Source organism: Schistocerca serialis, chromosome 1, assembly GCF_023864345.2.
Source record: "Schistocerca serialis cubense isolate TAMUIC-IGC-003099 chromosome 1, iqSchSeri2.2, whole genome shotgun sequence".
Lineage (NCBI taxonomy): Eukaryota > Metazoa > Arthropoda > Insecta > Orthoptera > Acrididae > Schistocerca > Schistocerca serialis.
In genome coordinates, this window is record NC_064638.1 from 525,244,669 (window position 1) to 525,271,728 (window position 27,060).

The following is a 27,060-nucleotide window of genomic DNA, read 5'->3' on the forward strand; positions in this document are numbered from 1 at the left end:
ATGACAAAAGTTGAAGTTTGACATCTGTCAACTAGTTGAGTCACTTGTGCAGTAACTTCTGTACTGATTATTTAATTGGATGGATAAAAAATCTACTCACCAAGCAGCGTCAGAACACACACATGAAAGACAGTTGTAATTGGCAAGCTTTCAGAGCCAGTAGCTCTTTCTTCAGGCAGAAGGGTTGAAGGGGATGGAAGAGGGGTGAACAAAAAGGACTGGAGAGGTCTAGGAAAAGGGGTAGATTTTGGGAAAGTCACCCAGAACTGTGGGTCAGGGCAGACTTACTGTATGGAATGAGACCTCCTCTTACAATACCACTATATACAGCACAATACGCCAGTACTTTTAAACAAAATGACATACACAGTAAAGGTAATCAACATTTGATCAATACATTTTTCATTTTGTTCCTGGACCAAAAGTAATTTTGGGTCAGAGAAAGAGAAAGAGAGAGACAGAGAGAGAGATATTATTTGAAAATATTTATTCACAAAAATACAAGCCTCATTTGTTATATATCACAACATACATGAATATGCACTTTCCAAAGGCAACTGTCATTGCAGAAACATTTCTTATTAATAAATGGCAGTAGGAGAATTACAAAGGTGACACTTGGAAACATCAGCCCTAAGGCACTGGCCTCGTTTCTTTGTAAGACACATCGCATAAAAGATACAAAATAAATTTGTTGTACTATCAAAACAGGAACTCTCAGTACAAAATAATTACACAGAGTATGCCATGGTTACACAATTTTCATAGAAAGGAGTGATTGCAGGTACATTCTTCACTTCTCAAAGGAGAAAATAAAAAGTTCCTAAAATTTATATATGAGTTCTCTATAAACAAACATGTAATTTACTGAGCTTCATACCTGTCTTAATGCCAGACACAAAAGTCAGGCACTAACAAAAATGTCAGCTATGGAATACATACTAACTCTCATGTGGCAAGATGCTCACGGATGTGATACATTCACAAGTATGAGGATATCTGTTGATTCAAGATATGCTCATTTAAAAAAAAATACAAATGAATACTTTTACTCCATACTTTACTGGAAATTTGCCCTCAGTTTCTTCTGCTCATACATCTCCAGGAATAATGCTAGCTTACTACTTATTCTTTTACACCCACCACCACGAAAAGAAGGACTCAAAAAACTGTTAATAAATTCATCAATAAGAATTTGTGGTTCTGTTATTCCTTTCTTCTCATATACCGATTTTTTTATGAACTTCAATATGTCATCTTCTTCTAGCTGTTTAAACTGAAAATGGGCTACACTTCCACAAAAAATTAGACTGCTACCATCCAACTGTGTGCTGAAACTGTTATCAATGTCATTAACAATAAAATTTTGTTCAATGGTAAAAATGAAAATGAATATTACTTTAAGAAACTGTCTGTTCATTAATTCATAGTTTCTTTTCAATTCCAACATCATGTTTACATCACTTTTTTTCAGGTCGTCTATTATGACCAAATTATAACCACACAAAGACATGCGTTTGTCAATGTCACCTGCTGAGAGCTCAGAATGAACAGGTGCCATAAAATGGTGGACATTTTCTGACCATGGGAAAAACTGAGCTATTAGTGATGCGACATACGTTTTTCCAACACCAGAACTACCTGAAAATATCAGAAATTTTAAATCTGAATCCATAGGCGAATTCACGGTCTCGATAGTCCTTATTAACTGGTCTTTAATTTCATCTTGGCCAAAGACGTTTTCATCCAATACACCTCTAAGTTTTTCTATGTTAAACACTTTATTGCAGGTGTTCTGAAACAGTAAATGAATACTTATCAAAACAACACTCAGGATAAAGCACATTAGAAACAGTGTCCACCACCTACACCACTTCCTCTCTGGTTCCTTATGACTGTGCATGCTAGATGTGACCATACACTTTGGGGATTCTTCATGTGCAGATTGTGTGCTGAATGGGTATACAATTTCATCACACTTTAAAAAAACTGATGGTGAATTATATTCACCACTATTATTAATTCTATAGCCAATCCACCTCTGCCGCAAAATAGAAACTTCTTTACTACCTATATGCTTCACTGTTATTTCCTGCTGATATATCTGTCCAAAGCCAGCTGGTGAGAGCACAGTTTGTTTAACCCCCCTCTTACAGATAACTGTTGTTTTGATGGCGGTGTGGCCCATCTCATTTCCACAGGAAGTAGTCATTTTGTGTAGCTGCTGTTTGTTCCTTTTTTTTTATGGGAGCATTCCTTACTGTCTCTGAAATGCAATGAAAATAAAATATTAACTCATTTTATCACAGTATTGGATCAAGGCATATTTTGTAAAACGTAAGTTCAATTCTCACATACCACCAAGGTAATAGTTAGATATACGTTCTAATTCACAAAGTAAAATGTTCGTGTATTAAAATATTTGAGGCAGCTTACAAGTTTTCTTTCTCTTGTGTGTGCGCTTGTCAACAACTCTGTGTTTCTGTTATTTGATGAGTGATCTCCCTTACTCTACAATTATTTACCTTCTACCAGAACTTTTGGGTTTTAAATTAGTTTGTTTTTGGATAAATGTGGCTTTTCAGGTGCACTTGCAAGTAAAGGGATCCATACTGACATTAATTATTTCAGTCTGAGTGGTGGCATCAATTTTTGATTCACTTTCTTTGTCAGTGAAGCGGAGGTTGTTGAAAAGCAGGAGTATGCATTGCCTTGTACTCCTTTTTCTATCAGCGGAGAACGTCAATTTTGTTACCTTTAGTTTTTGCATCCCTTTTCTCTGCAAGGCATACAGGGCATTCACACGTCCACGTAGCACAGTTTCCCAACCAGTTAACGCAGACTGAAGGTCAAAGGCTGCTCGCTACATCCACCATATGGTGCCTGACTTCTATACATGAGGGTAGTATGCCCATACCTTTTACATTTATAAAATGTTTGGGATTTGGAATATGCAGATGAATTAGAAGTGCAGAGGGAATTTCACTGTTAAATGGAGAGTACAGACAGGGTGAAAGAGACGATGATAGAAGAAGAAATGAATGTCAAATTGGAAGATATAGGGGATTCAATATAAGAAGCAGAGTTTGACAAACTTGTAAGCCATTTGATGTAACTATCAAAAGAGATAAACATTCCACTGGAATTTCTAAAATCATTGGGGGAAGTGCCAACCAAATTGTTATTCCAGTTATTGAGTAGAATCTACGAGACTGCCATCCATGGGACCATCAAACTCTTGAGAGAATATATCCATGCAATCCCAAAGACATCAAAGGCGAAAAATGCAAAAATTATCATACAGTTGGCTAAACATCTCATGCAGCCTAGTTACTGATAAGAATATTATATAGAAGAAATGAAAAGAAGTTTAAAGAGCAATTAGATGACAATCAGTTTGGCTTTAGGAAATATAAAGAGCCAGAGAAGCCATTCCAAGGCTTCGCTTGATGATGTAGGAAGACATCAGAAAAATCAACACTCCTTCATAGAATTTTTCAGCCCAGAAAATTGAATGCCAAGATAACATGGCACAAGATGTCTGAAGTTAGAGAGAGAGAGAGAAGCTGCATGGAAAGGCAGATAATATAATATACAACACATATAAGAACCAAGACAGAACATTAAGAATGGCAGACGAAGAGAGGAGTGTTCAGACTGGGGGGAGTGAGGAGGGGGGACGAGTGAGGAGTCACGCAAGGGTGCAGACTTTCCCCCCAACTATTTAACCTGAACCACAAAAGCAAAGAATAGATGGAAATTTCAGGAATGAGATTCAAATGCATGATATCAATGATACGATTCATTAATGGCATTCCTATCCTCGGTGACTGTGAGAAAAAATTACAGGTGTTGTTGAAAAGAATGAACTGTAAAATCTGCACAGAAAACAAAATAAATGAAAGATGAAAGTAATTCTGATTTTTAAAAAAAAGAGAGCCCGAGATCAGTGATCAACTAGGAAACAAAATTTGGGACTCCACGGTGGGTGGACTGAAAGAATTCTGCCAACTTGAAAGGAAAATAACACATAATAGCTGAAGTGAGGAAGAAAACAGAACCAGACTATTGCCACAAAAACAGCATTCCTCACTAAAAAGAGTCTACTAGTATCAAACATAGGTCTAAATTTCAGGAAGAAATATCTGAGAGAATGTTTGTCTGTACGAAAGTGAATAATGGACAGCGGAAAAACCAGAAAAGTGGAGGATCAAAGCATTTGAGATGATGTGTTATTACTGACAATTAAATTGACTGATAAGATAAGAAGTATGACTCTGCAGCTGAGTGATCAGTGCAACTTACTGCCATGTGGAGGATCTGGGTTTGATTCCCACTTAGGCAGGGACTTTTTCCTTGGTGGGAGGACTGGAATGATGCACCCAGCCTCTTGAGACCGATTGAGGAGCTACTTGACTGAGTACTAGTGGCTCCAGGTCACAAAAACTGATGACAGTCAGGAGAGTGGCGTGCTGACCCCACACACCTCCATACTGCATCCAATGGCAGAGGGTGACACAGCAGTCAGTCAGTGCCGATGGGCCCACATGGACCTGTGGAGGAAGTTTACATTTACATTATGATAAGGAATGAAGAGTTTCTCTACAGAAACAGCGAGGAAAACAAGGTGCAGAAAATACTAACTAGAAGAAGGGATGGGACAATAGGACATGTATAAAGACATCAGGGAGTAGCTTCCACGATTACAGAATGAACAGTGGAGAACAAAAACGTTGGGGAAGATCGACAGGAATATATGCAACAGATAATTGAGGATGGAAATGGTAGGTGGGCTACATCAAACCAGTCTGAAGAATGATCTTTGAAAAAGTCTTTTGCTTTTCCTGCATGAAACACTGCTAGGTTCTCTAAACTGAACCTGTACAATGTTCCCCATCAGTCACTTGTAATTTCATAAGGATACAGATTGTTTCTTTTGCTGTCCTGAGGCCTTTAGAATGCACACATCAGCTTAATCGGACTATGATGTGATCTACCCTTGCTTTGACATTACAATATTTGAGTAATCACCAGCTTGCTGTATAGTGTTTTTTGACTATGCTGAGTATCCATTTTGGCAGCTTTCTCTTGGGAACTAATCTACCAAGGAAGTGTAACCAGAGTGGGATGTGACTGTTCAGATGGAGAGTAATGAGCAGTTGCTGTGAGAGTTGAAAGGCCACCTACAGAAAAGAATGCTGCAACTAACAGAACAAGTAGTTTTAGTTCTAAAACTCTGGGACAAGAGGTTGTGGAACACCAAACAATATGGCAGGTATTAAAAGAAGAATGGACAAGACAACTTCTTAATTCTCTGAGGATGTATCTATCATACCGGCCATATGGTGGAAGAGACACTGAACACAAGGTATCTTCAGCAATTTATAAATAACGACAATAAAAGCTGGAGCTGTAATTCTTGAAAACAGGCTGTTGCTACCACGCTTGTTCTTCCTATAGAGGATACAGTCTCTTAGCATAGTAGCAGGAGAATCTTTAAAGCATATTTTCTGCAAACAGGAGCCTTAGTGCCTTCCCAGTGCTATCAGGTTTAGGTGGCACGCATGTGAGTTTTTCATCCCTTTGGATCTACAGCAGGATGGAAGCCATTTATCCTCTCAGCCATGGTGAAGTGCACCAGGATTAGGGGGAGCAGTAGGTGGGCTACCTGGTTTGCCTATAAAATAAATTGTACAAACTGTCAAAAGATAATGAAAGTGGTTTGTAATCTTCGGACTTAAAAGCAACCACCTACATTTTTCCTTTGGTCTTCACTGTGGTTTTCTCTCTACTTACCTGTGTAGGCAAGGTTGATTTTCGATTAACTTCCATCAATTCTGCATAAATGCTTCCTTGACTACTTATTGCAGTAATCTTTGGTTTGGGAGCAGGTACGGGAAATCTAACGTGTTACACTGTAGGTGTATATGCAAGTATAGATACGTAAGCTGATTGAACTGATCTGTTTCTGTACACATTTATTGTTTTCATGCTGTGACTTCTTTCAGGGCAAAGTCAAATGGTGGGTGTAAAATATGAAGGCTGCACAACCTTGAACATTCAATTACCTTCACCACAGGTGATTTTACAGGTCACTTTTCTGCTTCTTGGCATATACCAGACATTCTATGCTCCAAATGGAATGATCACTCCGACAGTTAATGCACATTGGTGTGTAACTATATGAGGATTCTGTTCCATGTACTGTTGATCCATATATACCACACGATGTTTCACCTGTAGCTGCTACAGTGGTGTACCCAAATTTCTCATATTTGAAGCACCTTATTTAATTCTGTATAATTGGTCACATCTCAGGGTGGATATATTCAAGAAATCATTCCCATTGTCAAGGAAGTTATATGTATAACTACATCTGATGGCTAAGAGGAACAAATTTTATCACAATGAAAAGAAAACTATGTTCTTTATGATTTAAGCTATATTACCAATGAACGTATTTATGAGTGACAGATATATCAAAGCTAGAACTACTTTTTTTATTTGACTAATGTGTCAATTACATTTCAGTACATATATATAACATTTTATACCAACATCTAAAAAACTCTGCTCATCTTCATCACAATCACAGTTAAGCTGTAGAGAATTTAAGTAATTTGTAAAGGGTAAATCTGGAAAGAGTTCCCTACACTGTGGCTATGCCATTTCTCCTAAATTTACTGTTCCAGTATGTACAGTACTTCTAGGAAGTCAGGAGAGAGGTAATGGTGGAAGTAAATTGCGTGGGTGGGTCATGAGCTGTGTCTGGGTGGCTTAGTTAATGACAGCATTGCCTGTGAAAGGCAAGGTTCTAGGATGGTGTCCCAGTAAAGCACATGGTTCTGATCTGTTAGGAAATTTCACAAAATAATTTGACACGATGCATTTGCACTGAAAATGTCCTCTGTAGTTTAAGAGTGTTGTCCAACAAAATTGATCTGCACGATACCAAACTAAATCACATTAACTGTAAGTCAGGTATTGGTTCTGGACAATACTCTAACTGTTAAGGAAGTTGCAATGGACTTCTGGAAGCCTCTCAATCTAATGTCTTTCTCTTATTTTGTCATCATTAATAAGGGAGTAGACTTGTCAACTGAAGCAGAACTGTGTTAAGGAAATGAAAGTACTGCATTCAATTGCTGTGTTATTCAGCTTCTGAAATAATTATGTGCCTATCATCAACTTTATACTATTGGCACACTCACTCAGAGTTTATGGAGCTGCAGTGTGTTTCACAGCATGAAGCTGTCGGGCAGAGTTCTTTCTTTGGAGGAGTAGGAGGAGGGGGTAAAAGCAATACAGTAATCTTCTGGCACAATAAAAGAAATGCTGAAAGCATGGGAATTGGTTGCACTGTAAAATTAAAAAGCAATACCTCAATAAAGCAGTGGCTATGCACGCTACAAATTTATTTGACAATGACGCTGTGTCACATTTTCGCCAAGTGTTGAAGCATCGGCAGAAACAAATGACTACACATAGCTTCCTTGTAAAAAAGAATTAGTTGTGTATCATGAATAATAAAGTACATAACACTTTATGTATAATTTTCTTTGAATAAATGGCATGAATAAGATAAAACTTTTAGTACTTTTTCTGCATGGGCCTCATTGTTGTATTTTACATTAATTTATATGCGATATTCACTTAATGAGTGTTTGCTCTACGAGTAAGATGCTGGAACGAATTTTTTTCACTTTGCGAGGTTCTACTGTACAAAGGGTGTTAAACAAATAACACAACAATTTTTTTCTGAAAGCATGTTGGTTTTATTCAGGATTTCAATACATCATATTATTCCACACTATTCTGGCTACAAAACATAATCTGCATTCAATGCAACAGCCTTGCAGCACCTTACCAGGATGGCTTGCATGCCCACATGCAACAACTGCACTGGTTGAAATCAGAGTCAACATCTTGCTACATAAATAACCTCCCCATTATCCATAGATTGCTTTCTGTGGAGTGTATCCTTCATTGGGCCAAACAGAAAGAAATAAGAGGGTGCGAGATTGGCCTGTAGGGTAGATGAGGAAGAACAGTCCAATGGAGCTTGTGTGAGGCCTTGCATTATCATGGAGAAGGACGAGTTTATTTGCATTCTGTGGCAACAAACACATGCTGAAATCATCTCTTCAGTTTCATGAGGGTAGCGTAATACACACCAGAGTTGATCACTGCTCCATGAAGGAGGACATCAAACAGAATAACCCCTTCAGAGTACCAGAAGACTGTCGCCATGACTACCTGCTAAGGTTGCGGGTTTGAAATTTTCTTTGGAGGACAGGCAGTGATTGGTTGATTAATTGAGAGGGTTTATGGGACTGAATGGTGAGGTCATCAATACCGTGATTCCGAAGCTACTCACAGAAGAAAGACAGTACATTAAAAGTGGATGGATCCAGTCAGTGGGGTCAAATTATGAAATAGTGAAGTTAAAGCACACACAGTGAAAGGCATAAAATGTGAGACCAAATCTAAAATCTGGAAAAAAAGAACAGTCTCCCCATGGGAGAGTGGTCATGGGGTCCCAGACCGAGAAGACACAAAGAGAGGTCCCAACCACAACCACCCTGCCCCTGCTCCAGGAGTAAAGCAAAACCTTATATCTGCAAATAAAAACAACCTTCACAGAGGAAATTGAGGGCCAGTTCAACCAACTATGACTAGCCTGCTAATATTAAAATTAAGGAATCTGGAAGATTATACTTAACACAAATGGCCAAAAGAAGGGAACATTCCACCAATATGGGGAATACCATCCCCACATTGTGGGGTCGGTTCGTTACACAGGAGGAAGCAATGGGTGAACCTGGTATGACCAATGCGTAGATGGCATAAAACAGTGGACCCCTTCCCAGAGGAGCAGAAGAAAGAGCACCAAACTGCAGTAGCCTCCTTGATGGCACGGAGTTTATTACTGTGAGCAATAGTGCACCAGATGTCAGTCCACTTTTGGGCAAAGAGACATTTGATGTAAATCCACATATCCAAAGCTGGAATCATGAAAGGGAATGGAGGGTAAGTGTATGCTTCTCTAGCCAAATGGTCAGCCAGTTCATTCCCTGGGATGCCCACATGACTTGGGACCCAGAGAAAGACAAGTGAGCAGGTGGCACGTCTGAGGGCAGAGAGAAGGTCATGGATAGCAGAGAGCAAAAGGTGACAGGACTAGCATTGGTTGACAGCCTGCAGGCTGCTCACTGAGTCAATACAAATTAAGACACTGTGGAGGGAGACCTGAGAAACAAAATGGATGGCTCTGTGAATGGCTAAAAGCTCTGCTGTGAAAACACTACATGATCCCGGCAATAAATGGTATTCTAAGCCAGTAGGAGACATGAAAGCGTATCCTACCTTATCAACTGTCTTAGAACCCCCAGTGTAGCAGATGGTGGCACCCTGGAACTCTGCAAGGATGGCACATACAAGACACCAGAAAACCAAAACAGAGACCTCAGGACCCCAGAATAGATCGGTCCTAATCCCTGGTCTAGCTACTATCCAAGGGGGAGGTATGGGAGGAAATACATGGAGAGCATTCAGTGAGTGGAGATGGAGATCCCAACAGAGGGAAGTAAGACACAGTCCAACTGGTGATCCAATCTGTGGGCGGTTGTCAGGAAGTGCATAGAGGAGATGGGACACGGATGGTCAAGGAATTGACGAATGGCGATTGCGTAAGAAACCAGGAGTTGGTTCCATCATATTTGTAGAGGGGAATCCCATTTCTGCGAGGAGACTGTTAACAGGTCGAGTGGGAAAGGCACCAATAGCCAGATGCACCCCACAAAGGTGAACAGGGTCAAATACTCACCGATTGGAAGGAGCCACTGAGCCATAAACCTGACTGTCATAATCTAATCTGCACAAGACCAGAGCATGGTAAAGATGGAGAAGAGTGCTATGTTCTGCACCCCAAGGTATGTGGGCCAGGAGGTGCGAGCATTAAGCTTCCGCAGGTATGTAGTCTTTAGATGGCAAGTATGGGGCAGCCACAGCAGCTTTTTATCAAAAATAAGGACCAGTGCTACAACATTGAGGAGCTGGTTGCCTAAATAAAGTTCTGAAATGGAGTGTACAGTGGATCGATGACAAAAATGCACAAGCCGTATTTTTGAGGGAGAAAACAGAAAGCTATGGGAGATGGCTCATGCAGAGGCCCGTTGGATGGTGCCTTGGACCCGGCGCTCAGCAGATGCTACCAAGTGTGAGCTGCACTAGATGCAAAAATTGTAGACGTACAACGCTGGAATAACCACAAGCCCAACAGAGGTTACAAGCCTACTGATGGCTATGAGGAGGAGTGTAACACTCGATACAGAACCCTGTGGGATACCTTTTTCCTGAATCAGTGGGGTGCTGAGTGAAGTGCCAACTCGAACCCGGAAGAGCCGGTGAGAAAAACACGTGGATAAAAATTCGAAGGGCGCCAACGGAAGCCCCAGTCATGTTGGCTAACTAAAATATGATGATGCCACACCATGTCATATGCCTTATGTAGGACAGAGAAGACAGCGACAAGGTGCCAGTGATTAATAAAAGCCCGTCAGATTGCTGTTTCCAATCTGAGTAAATGGTCAGTTGGAGATTGTCCTTACCAGAAGCCACACTGATACGGGGACAATAGGCCCCAAGATTTGAGCACCCAACTTAATCTGAAGCTAACCATCCTCTCGAGGAGTTTACAAAGTATATTCATCAGGTTAATCGGGCGATAGCTGTCGAAAGACAAGGTTCTTGCCGGGCTCAAGGGTGGGGATAACTATACTGTCTCGCCACTGCAACAGGAAAGGACCCGTGAGCCAAATGCGGTTGAAGGTCCTGAAAAGATTTTGCCTCTGAGGAACATCCAGGTGTTGGATCATTTGATTGTGGATGGAATCCGGGTCTGGGGCCATGTCACGTGAAGAGGTAAGAGCCTGCAAGAATTCCCATTCAATGAAGCATTCATTATAGGGTTCTGCATGGTGCAGGTTGAAACAGGAGGGTCTATTCAACGATGTGTTTCTGCCAGAGAAAGGTAGCAGGACAAGAAGGGGGCACCCATGCCATCGCAAAGTGTGTTGAGAGGTGTTCTGCAAGGACCAATGGATCAGTGCACAGAGCACCTTGGAGGTTACGACCCTGGACAGTTGACTGTCGCTGGCAGTTCAGAAGGCTACTGAGCTTGGACCAAACCTGCGATGAAGAGGCATACGTTCCCAGGGAGGAAACTGTTGTGACAGTGCCACGACATTTAACAGTGCCGCCACGACAGTACGCGCAAACGGCGATAGAGGAGCTCCGCAACTCGGCTGAGCGCGGGAGCGCCACCTAGCTACGAACGGCACCAGCCGCATGTCACGGCACGGCAGTCGAATAAGAGATACTGAGTTGTTATCATGTAATGAGCTATTGTTTCTAAGTGAGTGTGTTTAAATATCCACACAATTATTGGTAATTAACGGTTATAACACTTTTTGGCGACGAGGATGGGATATTTTCACTGCATTGTGGATTTGTGTGTTCGTGACGGGGCAGACATGGAACAGCTTATGCAAGCGCTCATTGAACAACAAACACAGCTGACGGCTGCTATTCAGGCGTTGTCGACGTCGCTTACTCATCGTCTGTCTTCCTCTTCTCCACCTCCATTCCCTCCTTATGACGAGGCTGCTGAAGATTGGGAGGGTTATGAGAAGCGTTTGCGGCAACACTTCTTGGCTTTCGGCGTTGTCGACGCTCCTATGTGTAAGTCGTTATTTCTATCTTGGGTTTCCCCACGGATCTATCAGCTGCTATCTCAGTTAGCCCCTCTGTGGGAACCTGCCTCTCTGTCCTTCCAAGAAATGTGTGACATTGTCTAACTATTACCGAAAAAACACCCACGTCATTGCCGCCCGCGTGGCGTTCTACCAGTGTCGTAAACAGCCCCATCAATCTTACCGGGCTTGGGCGGCGGAACTACACGGTCTGAGTAGGAAATGTCAGTTTGTCACGGACACTCATCATGAGTCTTATGCTGATTCCATGGTTAGGGATGCTATTCTACGGCTTGCTCCTGATAAAGAAGTTCGGCAACGTGCCCTACAACTGCCAAACCCGTCGTTGTCGGAAGTTCTAAGCATTGCTCAATCCTTTGAAGTGTCTCACGCTGCTGGCGCGCAAATAGACGCGTGGTGTGATGTAGGCGCTGTACAGTCAACTTCCGACACGGACAATTTGCCTGTTTCACAGGAGAATGAAGATGTGGCGGCAGTTCACTCGCGTAAACAACGTCGCATTGGGCCGCAACGCTCGCAGCGAAAACAACAACCACAGCAGCAGGTTCGTTCCGCACTTCCTTCTTGTCCACGTTGTTTTGTACAGCATGACAGGGCTGCATGTCCAAAACGTTGGGCCACGTGTAATTCATGTAGGAAAAAAGGCCACATTGCTTCTGTGTGTCAGTCCCCTAAAGTTCCTGTCGACGAGGACGAGGAATCGGACATGGATGTTAACTGTGTGTTTTCTCAAACAAATAAGTTGTTTGTTACTGTTCGCGTTCTGGATAAAGACATTCGTATGCAAGTGGACACTGGCTCTGCAGTAACTCTCATTAATTCTCGCATGTATTTGGAGTTGGGCTCCCCTCCCTTGTCTCCAGTTACGCGAAATCTGAGAACTTATAATAAACAGAAAATTCCTATCATTGGCCAGTTTGATGCTTCCACTGCCTACAAGTCTGTTGTTAGGCCCCTCACGTTTTATGTGGTGGATCATGCGGGTACTGAAAACCTGTTCGGTTATGATGCTTTCCAGTTGTTCGGGTTCTCCGTTGAAGATGATGTGCACCTCATATCTGAGGATATTCCGTATCAACAGCTGGATGGATTGTGTTCTGAATTTTCGTCCGTGTTCTCTGCTGGTCTGGGTCGTGCCAAGGATTTTGAAGCCCACATTACTCTTAAACCTACAGATCGCCCTAAGTTTTTCCGGGCACACCCTATTCCGGTGGCGTTGCATGCACCTGTCAAGGCTGAGATAGACAGGTTAACAGCTTCAGGGATTCTCCTTCCTGTTACCTCCAGCGAATGGGCATCGCCAATCGTGGTGGTTTCTAAACCAAACGGGAGTCTGCGATTGTGTGGTGATTTTAAAGCCACTGTGAATGCTCAGAGCCTCATTGACACTTATCCTCTTCCCCGTCCTGAGGAGTTATTTACCAAGCTTGCTGGGGGCCAGTTCTTTTCCAAACTTGACTTATCGGAGGCGTACCATCAGTTGCCGTTAGATGCTTCTTCCAAGGAATTTCTCGTCATCAACACTCCTTGTGGGTTGTATCAGTACCAGCGATTACCATTTGGCGTCACTAGCGCGCTGGCCATTTTTCAGCGGTTTTTGGAACAGCTCACGGTTTCCGTTCCCAGCTGCATAAACTATCTGGATGACATTGTTGTCATGGGGGTCTCCACTGAGGAGCACCTTCGCAATTTGCGTTCACTGTTTCGGGTTTTGCATTCGGCTGCGTTGAGGTGCAATCTGGACAAGTCACAGTTCTTCCAACCCTCCACTGTGTATCTTGGTTTCCACTTGTCCCGTGAGTGTATACATCCTCTACGTCAGCACGTTGCAGCCATTAACGCTCTATCCCGGCCGTCTACGGTCAAAGAACTTCAGGCGTTTCTAGGCAAGATTGCTTATTATCACAAATTCATTCCATCCGCGGCGGCAGTAGCTCATCCTCTGCATCAGCTGTTACGCAAAAACGTCCCTTTCTGTTGGTCCGACGAGTGTGAGCAGGCTTTTGTCCGCCTGAAGGCTCATTTGCAGTCGGCGCCTTGTCTTGCCACATTCCGTCCGGGTCAGCACTTGGTCCTGGCGACTGACGCGTCACAGTATGGCCTGGGGGCTGTTCTCGCCCATCGGTATGAGGATGGGTCGGAACGACCCATCGCCTATGCTTCCAAGACCCTCAACGATGCGCAACGGCGTTACTCTCAAATCAAAAGGGAGGCGCTCGCTATCATTTATGCTCTCAAAAAGTTCAGCGTTTTTTTTGTATGGTTCTAAGTTTCACCTCATCACCGACCACAAGCCGCTGGTCTCTCTGTTCAGCCCATCGGCGTCACTTCCGGATAAGGCAGCTCACCGCCTGCAATGTTTTCACTATTAGATTCACTATCGCCCAACGGCCCAGCACGCCAATGCTGACGCATTGTCGCGATTGCCGATGGGCCCCGACCCGGTTTTCGATCGTGATGAACTACTCTGTTTTCACATTGATGAGGAAGAACGTCGTGCGGTCGAGGGTTTTCCACTTACAGGTTCGCAGGTCACGTTGGCTACTGCGCGAGACCCAGTCCTGCATCAGGTGATCGGTTTTGTTCAACGGGGTTGGCCGGACAGGACCAAGGGCCGGGCATCAGATTTCCTTCGCAACTACCATGCCTTGCGCCTTCGTCTGTCTGTTTGTGATGGTGGTGTTCTTCTGGCCATGGATGGCGCATCTCCACGGGTCGTGGTGCCAGCCTCTCTTCGCAAAGATGTTCTCAAACTGTCGCATGAAGGCCATTGGGGTATTTCTCGGACTAAGTCCCTGGCCTGCAGGCACGTTTATTGGCCCGGTATTGATTCGGACATCGCCCACATGGTTGCTGCGTGTGGTCAGTGTGCTCAACAACTGGCTGCATCTCGTACAATGCCCTCTCCGTGGCCTGATCCGGCGCAGCCGTGGGAACGGGTGCACACTGACTTTGCCGGCCCCTTCCTCGGTACTTATTGGCTACTGTTGATTGACGCCTTCTCGAAGTTTCCGTTTGTTGTTCGATGTCCGTCGCCCAACACTGTGGCGACGACGCTGGCTTTGTCCAAAATCTTTGCGCTAGAAGGTCTTCCATCCACGATCGTCACGGACAATAACCCTCAGTTCTCTTCGCAGGCCTTCCGTGATTTTTATACTGGACAAGGGATTCATCATGTTACAGCACCGCCCTTCCATTAGCAATCAAATGGGGAGGTTGAGCGCCTTGTCCGCACTTTCAAAAGCCAGATGAAAAAATTCCTTAGTGATTTTTCCACAGACGACGCTCTGCTGCAATTTCTGAGTTCTTATCGCTTCACGCCTCTGGGTGATCGCAGCCCTGCTGAACTCTTGCATGGCCGCCAACCGCGCACTCTACTGCACCTGCTTCACCCCGTCAGGCCTCGTGCTGTGTCCCCTAGTGCGGGCAAATACTCGGTGGGCACCGACGTGTGGGCACGAGGGTATGGATCTTGCCCTAAATGGATTCCAGGGATGGGACGTGAAATACGTACGGACGACGGCATGGTTGTTCGCCATTACGACCAGATGCGCCCACGAGTGGTGGCCACGCCAGTGCCACCGCCCCTTCCTTCGCCTCCACCAGCCTGAGAAGCCAGTCCTGTCACTGCTGCCGATCTACCGTACGTGTTGATGCAGCCGACGTCGCTACCGCTTCCGAGTACGCCGGAACCGACCCCAGTCGCGATGCCGCCTTCTCCGGGACCCATCTCGCTGGAGCACACCCCCTCCGCGGGATCTTCTCGGGGCCACACAAGAGGCCATGGATGTCTCCACACTGTCCATGTCTCCAAGGAAGTGAGTGTTTTTTTTTTTAAGGGGGGAAAAGTGTTGTGACAGTGCCACGACATTTAACAGTGCCACCACTACAGTACGCGCAAATGGCGATAGAGACGCTCCGCAACTCGGCTGAGCGCGGGAGCGCCACCTAGCTACAAATGGCGCCGGCCGCATGTCACGGCATGGCAGTCGAATAAGAGATACTGAGTTGTTATCATGTAACGAGCTATTGTTTCTAAGTGAGTGTGTTTAAATATCCACGCAATTATTGGTGATTAAAGGTTATAACAGAAACATAGCACTTCCAGCATTCCTTTTTACTCTGCTTAATAAGGTAACAAGCCTTAGCATGGAGATGCTCAAAAGTGAGGAGATTGGTCTGTGATGGGGGCTGCAGTGCCTGTCGATGGGTCTGGACAGCGACTGCTAAATCATTGGTCCACCATGGTAACAGTCAACAACGAGGGGCATCTGTGGATACGTGGACAGCAGTACCAACAGCATGAAGAACAGTGGCAGAGACACTTTGCATGACCACATCAATGCAATATGAGAGAGAGATGCCGAAGTGCACAGCAGACATATATGTAAGGACAACAGGCCCTGCAGAATGCCCATTGTGGGGCACTGTCCGCCTGGCGGCAACAGCAGGGGAACAACAGAATCATCGCAAAGTGGTCACTGTCACAAAGATCACTATGGGAGGACCAATGTAGGAAAGCCATGAGAGCAGTGGAGGAGACTGTGAGATAGATAGCATAAAGGTGGCTTGAGCGCCACTGAAGTGGGTAGGGGAACAATCATTGAGGAGACACAAATCAAAGCCTGTAATAAGTTAGTCAATTAGGAGACCTCAACCCCTTGAAGTGACACTCCCTCACAGTGGGTGGTGGGCACTTAAGTCCCAAAAGAGGAGAAATGGGGGTAGGACCTGCTGTATTACGGAAGACAGTTCAACATGAGAAAGTGGCCTACCTGGAGGAAGGTAGACACTGCAAACGGTGACTGCCAAAGTCGTTTGCATTCTAACCACTATTGCTTCAAAGTTGGTACGAAGGGGGATCCGGTCACTAATGATATCAGAGTGAACCAAAGTGCAGTCCCCACTAGATGCTAACTCAGGGCCAGCACGGTTCCAACAGAATGCCTGATAACCATGATACGTTGGAGAGTGGTCATCACGTAAGCGCAATTCTTGAAGAGCAAGACAGGATGCAGAATAGGAGGAAACAAGACATTGTATTTCCGGTAGGTGAAAATAGTATCTGTTGCAATTCCACTGGATGACCGTATGGCGAGAGTCCAGGTTAGTCATAAAGAAGCTGAGAGGAGGTGTCACCCGGTCAGTGGTCATCACCGACAAGGATGGGGTGGCATCCATAAATAAGACGTCAGACTCAGGTTGTGAGGGGGGAGATGGCACCTCCGGAGGCAGCAGGGATTTGGGGGGGGGGGGGGGGGGGGGCATTGTCTTGGAACTTAGGTTTCTTATCTTTCGGGGGTGGAGAATGGTAGGGCACAGAGGAAGTACAGGCGTCTGCAAGATCCGGAACCGAGGTGGAGAATGGTAGGGCACAGAGGAAGTACAGGCGTCTGCAAGATCCGGAACAGAAAGAGAGCGGGCGACCTTGGGGTGCACAGATGGTGTGCCTCGTGGCCGTGTTGTGGTAGGAGGTTTCCAGTCAGAGAGGGGTCCTCGTGAGGGAACCCTATCACCAGCAAGTGTCAAAGAATGTGGGCATTTCTTCAGCTGGGGAGGGGGAGTGGCTCTCGGATGGGAGGACATGGGAACTGCAGGGGAGGAGGACAGAGAGGGATGGGGTAAGGAAGAGGTAGGAGGGGGAAAGGAAGTAACAGAGGCAAAAGTTGAAGGAAGTGGCACTGGATGGGGAATCTCATATTTTTGGTGAACCTCAATGTAAGACAGGCTATCCAGAGACTTGTAGTCTTGGATCATCTTTTCTCTCTTGTAAGCTGGGGAACATGGTGAGCAAGGGGAGTGACGGTGATGACTACTGACACACACAGGTCGCGGAACACAGGGGCTTCCCCGGTGGAGTGGGTGTCAACAGCCACCATACATTGGGTCCACCACACAGTGAGAAGAAATATGCCCAAAACGCAAGCACCGAAAGCACCTTGTGGGTGGTGGGAGGATTGGGGATGTGTGAGGATATAGAAAGGGCAATCTGTTTGTTGATTAGGTTTGAGGGGTATTGCCTGCCTGTTAAGGACCTTTCAGCATACTGGGCAAGGGCATTCTTGACATTGCAGATATGATGTCCACGAGTGGACAGACTGTATGGGAGTGGTGTTTTTTGGTGTGGAAATGATGGCAGGTGTCAAAATGCAGGCACTGTTGGTGGTCAGAGCATTTAATGTGGACAGAGGTGTGGATGGAGTCATCAGTGCAGTGTAAGTCAACATGCAAGAAGGTTGCACATTGGGCAGAGGAGGACCAGGTGAAGAAAGAAAACATCTCGCTTGCTTTTGTAGTTATCCTTTACCAAGATAGAGTAAACACACACACACACACACACACACACACACACACACACACACACACACACACACAGGACCAAATGCACCTCTATCCCTACATGGTGCCAGCTGGACTAACAGTGTCAATGTGTTGTTTCATGCAAATGAACTAGTTGTGTGAGGGTAGTGTCAGGTAGGGTGACTAGAAGGAGAGGGATGTGGAAGGCAGGGAGAGGGACTGGGGTGGGAGGTGGGTGGTTTGCCTTCTAGGAAAGCAAGAGGTAGGGGTGGGAAGTATATGGACTAGATATTTAATGCACGACTGGAGGGGACAGTTGGGAGCACCACACACTGAAGACAATGTGAGGATGTAGACTCACACCAACAACACCCCACACACCCACTTTCTATGACATACTCCATAAAATCCACCTGGGTGTCCCATTGTAAGTGGCTGTTGTGCTTTCACTGAAAGAATTTCCACTCTTGCTGACCAATGACTCCAACCAACTGCCCACAACCTAGCCACCTTCACCGAGTTTCCACCATCCACATCCCTTTGCCTCCTGGATCCTTCCTTGTCACTCCTAATGCCACCTCCCTATACACCGATGTCATTCATGTCCATGGCCTTGCTGCTATAACAGTAACTCTTCCAACATCCCTCAGACTCCAAATGCATTAACTCATTCCTTACACACCTTACCAACTATGTCATGAGCCACCACTACTTTTCCCTTGAAGGGGAGGTATACAAACAAATCTACAGCACAGCCACAGGCACCCACAAGGTACCTTCCTGTGTCAAGCCATCTAGAGGAAACCTTCCTAGCCTTCCAGACCACCCAACCCCTAGTATGGTTCAGGTTAACCGATAACAACTTCATGACCAGGACTAAGAGACAAGACACCCTACCCACATTCCTTCACAAACTGAACGTCTTCTCTCCCAACCGGTTCACCTGGTTCTCCTCTATGCAATGCACCACCTTCCTGAACATTGACCTACACCTCTCTGATGGCTCCATCAACACCTCTTTGCACATCAAACCCAGTAACCATCAACAGTACCTGCATTTCGACAGCTGCCATCCTTTCCATATCAAACAATCCCTAGCATACAGCCTTGCCACTCGTGGACATCTTATCTGCAGTGATGAGAACTACCTTCCCCAGTATGCTGAAGGCCTTCACAGGCAGACAGGCAACACCCCTTAAATCTAGTCCACAAACACATCCTGTCTTGTATTCTCCTCCCCCCTCCCCCAATGATCCCCCCCCCCCTCCCAGGAATCAGGTACAAAGGAGCCTCGTCACACAATATAACCCTGGACAGGAATAACTGAACCATCTCCTTTACCAGGGTTTTGATTATTCCTCACTCATCCTGCCATGAAATGAGGGACATCATACCCAAGAGCCTTCTCAGCACTCCTAAAGTGGTGTTCCATTGCCCACCTAGCCTACAAAACATGCTAGTTAATCCAAATGCCACTCCCACTCCCAACTTCTTGCCGCGGGGATCATAACCTTGTAGCAGACTCCAGGTTACAAGACCTACACAATCCATTCAACCAGCACCAGCTACTCCAGTTCTGTCACATGCTTATCCTACCCCATCAGAGGCAGGCCACCTGTGAAAGCAGCCATGTCATATAGCAATACTGCTGCAAACACTGCACAGCTTGTTATACTGTTGTGACTGCCAACCAGCTTTGCAGCAGGATGAATGGCCACAGCCACACTGTTGTCAAGAAAAAAGTTGACCACCGGGTGGCACACCATGCAGCTGAACACAACATGCTGAATTTCAATGGTGCTTCACAACCCAAGCCATCTGAATCTTTCCCTCCATTACCAGCTTCTCTGGCATCACCTGCCTAGCCCGTATACCTGCTAACCCTCCCTCCCATGTTCCTAGATGGCAAACCAATTGCTGCCATCCAATGATGATGATGATTATTATTATTATTATTATTTGAGGTGAGGGATGCTCAACATCATGGTCATCAGTGTCCTGATGAAAAGTCAGCATGCCAATCTCATAGGTGGGGCGAAGGCTGTTCCTATACGTCAAGCAGGTTATAATGTATTAAAGTCTGCCTCCCTTCCCCACCAGTTTGGGGATGAGGCCTGACAATTCACAAAATTTCACCACTCTCATAACACTGGAATCATTATCTACAAGGATGGTGGGCAGATCCCCATCGAGACTGAGAGCTGCCCTAATATCAATATATAGGACACTGCCAAAATATGCTGAACTGAAAGCGGCAATCCACAAACTTCACAGAGTGGTGGCTCCTCCCACCAGTGGAGGATGCCATGTGTTAAAGGGCTATGTCCAATGTGCAGTCTAGTGAGCAGAACCTCATTCTAGCGGTGAGACTGACATGAAGTCCGCCATGCCTTTGGGGTCGATTTGAGTGACCATAGTTTGCTTTCTGTCACCTGAAACCATTCAGTCTCCCACAGATATATTTGTCAGAAAATGAGATGATGGCATGCAACGGGATGGAACATTGATAGACAGCACCATCCCAACATGCCTGCTTGGCGGCTTTGTCAGCCATGTTGTTTCCCTGTATCCCAATGTGCCAAGGTACCCAGCAAAAGATCACCTCATTGCAACGTTGTTGGAACCCCTGTAAGTAGTCATGGATGAGCTGAATCAGCTGGTCTACTGGATACACTTGGTGAAGTGCTTGCAGTGCACTAAGCAAGTTGGGACAGACAAGAAATCTTGTATGGTCATGTCTGTGAATCCTCTCCAGTGGTATCAGAACGCCATAGAATTCCACATTATAATTTTTAAATCCCCCCATTAACCACGGACCTTGCCATTAGTGGGGAGGCTTGCATGCCTCAGAGATACAGATAGCTGTATCATAGGTGCAACAACAATGGAGAGGCCAGACAAACACGTGGTTTCTGAAGAGGGGCAGCAGCCTTTTCAGTAGTTGCAGGGACAACAGTCTGGATGATTGACTGTTGTGGCCTTGTACAAGGTATACAACTTTGCTTCTGCCGTTTGCTGATACGTGACGACAATGGTAGGTAGCCGTCGAAAGAAACAGATAGGAGACATCAGGCAGTTAGCTTGGGCCTTGGTCATCACAACCTCATTCAAACATTAGTCGATTTGTGTCTGCATCTTAATGTTGTTCTTCATTGAAAACGTCAATTTACAAGCCAAATTCTTGTAATTTGCAGGAGGTGTTACTGTTTTGTTTCAATACGAAGAAAACAGCAGCTGAGTCTCATTGAATGCTCTCAAGTATGTATGGTAAGGACGCTATTAGTGAAAGAACATGTCGTGAGTGGTTTCAACACTTCAAGAAGGGAGATTTTAATGTCGTAGACCAGCATAGTGGTGGAAGAGAGAATGTTTTCAAAGATGCAGAACTGGAGACATTGTTGAGAGAAGACTTGCGTCAAACACAAGAAGAATTTGCACGATAAGTGGAGTGACACAGCAAGCCATTCCAAAATGTGTCTAGGATATGGGCATGATTCAGAGAGAAGAAACTTGGGTCCCGTGTGAGCTAAAACCAAGAGACGAACAGTGTTTGTGTGAAGTTGCTTCAGAGTAAAAAACAGAAGGGATTTCTGCAATTCATTGTGACTGGGGGCGAAAAATGAGTTCTTTACGATAACCATAAATGCAAAAAATCATGGGGATATCCTGGCCATGCTTCCACGTCGATGGCCAAACCGAATATTCACAGCTCCAAGATCATGCTCTGCATTTGGAGGGACCAGCTTGGTGTCATGTACTATGAAGTGTTAAAGCCAAGTGAAACAACCACAGGTGCTCGTTATCGAATGCAACTGATGCGTTTGAGCAGAGCATTAAAAGACAAATGTCCGCAATATAGCGAGAGGCACGATAAAGTGATTTTGCAGCAAGACAACGTTCGATCCCACATTGCAAAAGAGGTCAAAACGTACTTGGAAACATTAAAATGGGAAGTCCTACCCCACCCGCCATATTCTCCAGACATTGCTCCCTCTGACTATCAGATGTTTAGGTCAATGGCGCATGGGCTGGTTGATGGCTGACCAATACGTCCAATCTCATGAAGAAGTCACAAATTGGATCGATTTGTCGATCGCTTCAAAAGATGAACAACTACTTCGACGCAGGATTGATACAATGCCTGAAAGATGGGAAAAAGTAGTGGTCAGCGATGGAAAATACTTTGAATGATACATATGTAACCCATTTGTGTCATTAAAGCCTCAAATGTTGGGGGGGGAAAATGGCAGAAGCAAAGTTGTACACCTTGTAACATTAACCAAAACGACTTGCTGTGCTGGTACTGGGAATGGCTGAAAGCAACGGGAAACGACAGCCGTAATTTTTCCCGAGGGCATTCCGCTTTACTGTATGGGTAAATGATGATGGCGTCCTCTTGGGTAAAATATTCCAGAGATAAAATAATCCCCCATTCGGATCTCTGGGCGGGAACTAAACAGGACGACATTGTTATCAGGAGAAAGAAAACTGGCGTTCTATGGATCGGAGCTCGAAATGTCAGATCCCTTAATTGGGTAGGTAGGTTAGAAAATTTAAAAAGGGAAATGGATAGGCTGAATTTAGATATAGCGGGAATTAGTGAAGTTCGGAGGCAGGAGGAACAAGACTTCTGGACAGGTGAACATAGGGTTATAAATATAACTTCAAATAGGGGTCATGCAGTAGTAGGTTTAATAATGAATAAAAAAATAGGAGTGTGGGTCAGCTACTACAAACAGCATAGTGAACACATTATTGTAGCCAAAGATAGACACAAAGCCCACACCTACGACAGTAGTACAAGTTTATATGCCAACCAGCTTCCCAGATGAAGAGAGTGATGAAATGTATGATGAGATAAAAGAAATTATTCAGATAGTAAAGGAAGATGAAAATTTACTAGTCATGGGGGACTGGAATTCGATAGTAGGAAAAGGAAGAGAAGGAAATGTAGTAGGTGAATATGGAATGGGGGTAAGGAATGAAAGAGGAAGCCACTAGGTAGTATTTTGCTCAGAGCATAACCTAATCATAGCTAACACTTGATTTAAGAATCACGAAAGAAAGTTGTATATGTGGAAGAGGTCTGGAGATACTGGAAGGTTTCAAACAGGTATACAATGGTAAGACAGAGATTTAGGAACCAGGTTTTAAATTTTAAGACATTTCCAGGGGTAGATGTGGACTCTGACCACAATCTATTGGTTATGAACTGTAGATTAAAACTGAAGAAACTGCAAAAAGGTGGGAATTTAAGGAGATGGGACCTATATAAACTGACTAAACCAGAGGTTGTACAGAGTTTCGGGGAGAGCATAAGGGAACAATTGACAGGAACGGGGGAAAGAAATACAGTAGAAGAATGGGTAGCTCTGAGAGATGAAACAGTGGAGGCAGCAGAGGATCAAGTAAGTAAAAAGACGAGGACTAATAGAAATCCTTGGGTAACAGAAGAGATATTTAATCTAATTGGTGAAAGGAGAAAATACAAAAATGCAGTAAATGAAGCAGGCAAAAAGCAATACAAACGTCTCAAAATGAGATGAACAGGAAGTGCAAAATAGCTAAGCAGGGATGGCTAGAGGAAAAATGTAAGGATGGAGAGGCATATGTCACTAGGGGCAAGACAGATAGTGCCTACAGGAAAACTAAAGAGACCTTTGGAGAAAAGAGAACCACTTGCATGAATATCAAGAGCTCAGATGGAAACCCAGTTCTAAGCAAAGAAGGGAAAGCAGAAAGGTGGAAGGAGTAAACAGGCTGTACATAATGTCTGGGAGCACTTTCAATTATTTATTGAACAAGAACTAAACATTGTATTGCATTTTGAAGAGAAACTCTGAAAGTTCTTTTTCCAAACATTTGAATACAAACCATGAGTGACCTGGCAGACGTCAACACGGTAATCAAATTATTGCTGTACCTGTCCCAGCATTGCATCGTCGACTGTCGCAGTTACTTGCCATATTCTCTCCCAGAGCTCTGCTACATCACTTGGTAGAGGCGGTACATACACCAGATCTTTAATGTGTCCCCAAGGAAAAAAAATTAGAGTGAGATCTGGTGATCAGGGAGGCCATTTCATAAAACAGCTGTCCCCTTCTGTAGCATGGCCAATCCATCAATGTGACAGTTCCATGTTAAGGTACCCACAAACTTCACGATGAAAATGGGGTGGAACTCCATCCTGCTGAAAGATGAATGGAGAGTTCGATTGCATTTGAGGCATCCGTCATTGCTGCAACATGTCCAAGTAGAAACATCCAGTGACAGTGGTCTCAGTGAAGAAGTATGGCCCGGATAGTTTTTGATGTGACAAGGCAAAAAAAACATTTACCTTTGGGGAATTGTGTTCAAATTCCATGCATTTGTGTGGATGCTTTGTATCCCAGATTCAATAATTATGCCTGTTCACTTTCCCATTAGTGTGAAAAGTGGCTTCATCGCTAAAAATTAAGCGATAATCAATACCATCCCCATCCTCATTCAACTGTTGCAACTGCGAACAAAACTCAAAACGCTTGTCTTTGTTCGAGTCATTGAGCTTCTGCACTAGCTCCAATTTGAATGATTGCAAACAGCTTCTCTCGCAGAACTTTCCACACTGTCATTGGAGCCATTTGGAGTTCACGGGATGCATGATGCACCGATTTCTTTGGACTCCTTATGAATGTCTCTCGTACGTGCTCCACATTCACTTCACTCGCACTGGGACATCAGCTTCTCTTTGCTGGGCAGAAGCAATCTGTTGTAATGAATTTGTTGTTCCAGTGATAAATGGCCCTGTATAGAGGGTCTATACAAGGGCACAGTACTTGAGGGCAATATTGTGGAAATGGAAGAGGATGTAGATGAAGGTGAAGTGGGAGATATGATACTGTGTGAAGAATTTGACAGAGCACTGAACAAGACCTAGGTCGAAACAAGGTCCCGGGAGTAGACAACAATCCATTAGAACTACTGATAGCCTTGGGAGAGCTAGCCCTGGCAGAACTCTCCAATCTGGTGAGCAACATGTATGAGACAGGCGAAATACTCTCAGATTTCAAGAATAATATAATAATTCCAATCCCAAAGAAAGCAGGTGTTGATAGATGTGAAAATTACCAAACTATTAGCTTAATAAGTCACAGCTGCAAAATACTGACATGAATTCTTTACAGACAAATGGAAAAACTGGTAGAAGCCGAGCTTGGAGAAGGTCAGTTTGGATTCAGTAGAAATGTTGGAAGACGTGAGGCAATACTGACCTTATGACTTACCTTAGAAGACAAATTTGTAGACTTAGAGAAAGCTTTTGACAATGTTGACTGGAATACTCTCAAATTCTGAAGGTGGCAGGTGTCAAATATAGGGAGCGAAAGGCTATTTCCAATTTGTATGGAAACCAGATGGCAGGGGCATGAAAGGAAAGCAGTGGTTAGGAAGGGAGTGAGACAGGGTTGTAGCCTATCCCTGATGTTATTCAATCTATATATTGAGCAAGCAGTAAAGGAAACAAAAGAAAAATTTGGAGTAGGAATTAAAATCCATGGAGAAGAGATAAAAACTTTGAGGTTTGCCGATAACATCGTAATTCTGTCAGAGACAGGAAAAGACCTGGAAGAGCACATGAAAGGAATGGACAATGTCTCGAAAGGAGGATATAAGATGATCAACAACAAAGCAAATCGAGGATAATGGAATGAAGTCTACTTAAATCAGGTGATGCTGAGGGAATACGATTAGGAAATGAGACACTTAAAGTAGTAGATGAGTTTTACTATTTGGGGAGCAAAGTAAGTGCTGATGGTCAAAGTAGAGAGGATATAAAATGTAGATGGCAATGGAAAGGAAAGCGTTTCTGAAGAAGAGAAATATGTTAACACTGAGTATACATTTAAGCGTCAGGAAATCTTTTCTAAATGTATTTGTATGGAGTGTAGCCATGTGTGGAAGTGAAACATGGACAATAAAGAGTTTAGACATGAAGAGAGTAGAAGCTTTGGAAATGTGGTGCTACAGTAGAATGCTGCAGATTAGACGGGTAGATCATGTAACTAATGAGGAGGCACAGAATAGAATTGGGGACAAGAGGAATTTGTGGCACAACTTGACTAGAAAAAGGGATTGGTTGGTAGGACATGTTCTGAGGCATCAAGGGATCACCAATGTAGTATCGGAGGGCAGTGTGGAGGGTAAAAATCTTAGAGGGAGCCCAAGAGATGAATATACTAAGCAGATTCAGAAGGATGTAGGGTGCAGTAGTAACTTGGAGATGAAGAAGCTTGCACAGGATAGGGTGCACGGAGAGCTGCATCAAACCAGTCTCTGGACTGAAGACCACAAGAACAACAACAACAACTACTACTACTACTACTACTACTACTACTACAATTTCTAAATTGTTCTGGAAGACACACTTTATGAGACATTTTAAAAATCCTATCAGGGAAAACAGCAGAACAACCGAGGACATTCTCTTGCTGGGATCCATCTATATAAACAACAATAAAACTGTGATATGTACTTAAAATGGACAAAACAGAGTTGTAACAACATAATCTGGAGTACAGGTTTTCTTGTTCTGTGTCAAGCTTAAAATCACTTTGGGCCTCCAAAGACACCAAGGCAGCAATGCATTCCATCCCTGGCTGTGTATTTTGATGCCCGATAGATCCAGATCCTAGAGACAGCCTGTAGCATGTATATCAAATGGCTTGGTCGCTTGGGGTCGATTACTGATTAGCCATTCAAAGGTGGGTTGGACCACTGCACTAAATGCCAATAACTGATGTGACACAGATGCTCAGCGCCTGTCGAGGAGCCAAAAGGATACAGTGCCAAATCCAGTGATGGTTCAACAGCGTCTGCGCACAGACTCGAGACTGGGCTGGTTCAAAAGGCTCCAGTCGATATTCGAATGCTCTCAAAGTGGACACCAACTAACATCTTGAGGTACAAAGTATGGGCTGATCCATAGACCACACTGCCATAATCAAACACG

General features: G+C 44.3%; 1 protein-coding gene across 1 annotated transcript in view; it reads right to left on the bottom strand.

The window, feature by feature from the left end:
* Nucleotides 1–472: 472 nt before the first annotated feature.
* The window catches only part of LOC126457808 (uncharacterized), a 38,419-nt gene continuing 11,831 nt past the window's right edge, over nucleotides 473–27,060 (bottom strand). The window contains exon 2 of the mRNA XM_050094425.1: nucleotides 473–2,266. Coding sequence (XP_049950382.1) covers nucleotides 1,061–2,212 — 1,152 coding nt within the window. The 5' untranslated portion in view covers nucleotides 2,213–2,266 and the 3' untranslated portion in view covers nucleotides 473–1,060. The remainder of the gene's footprint in view (nucleotides 2,267–27,060) is intronic.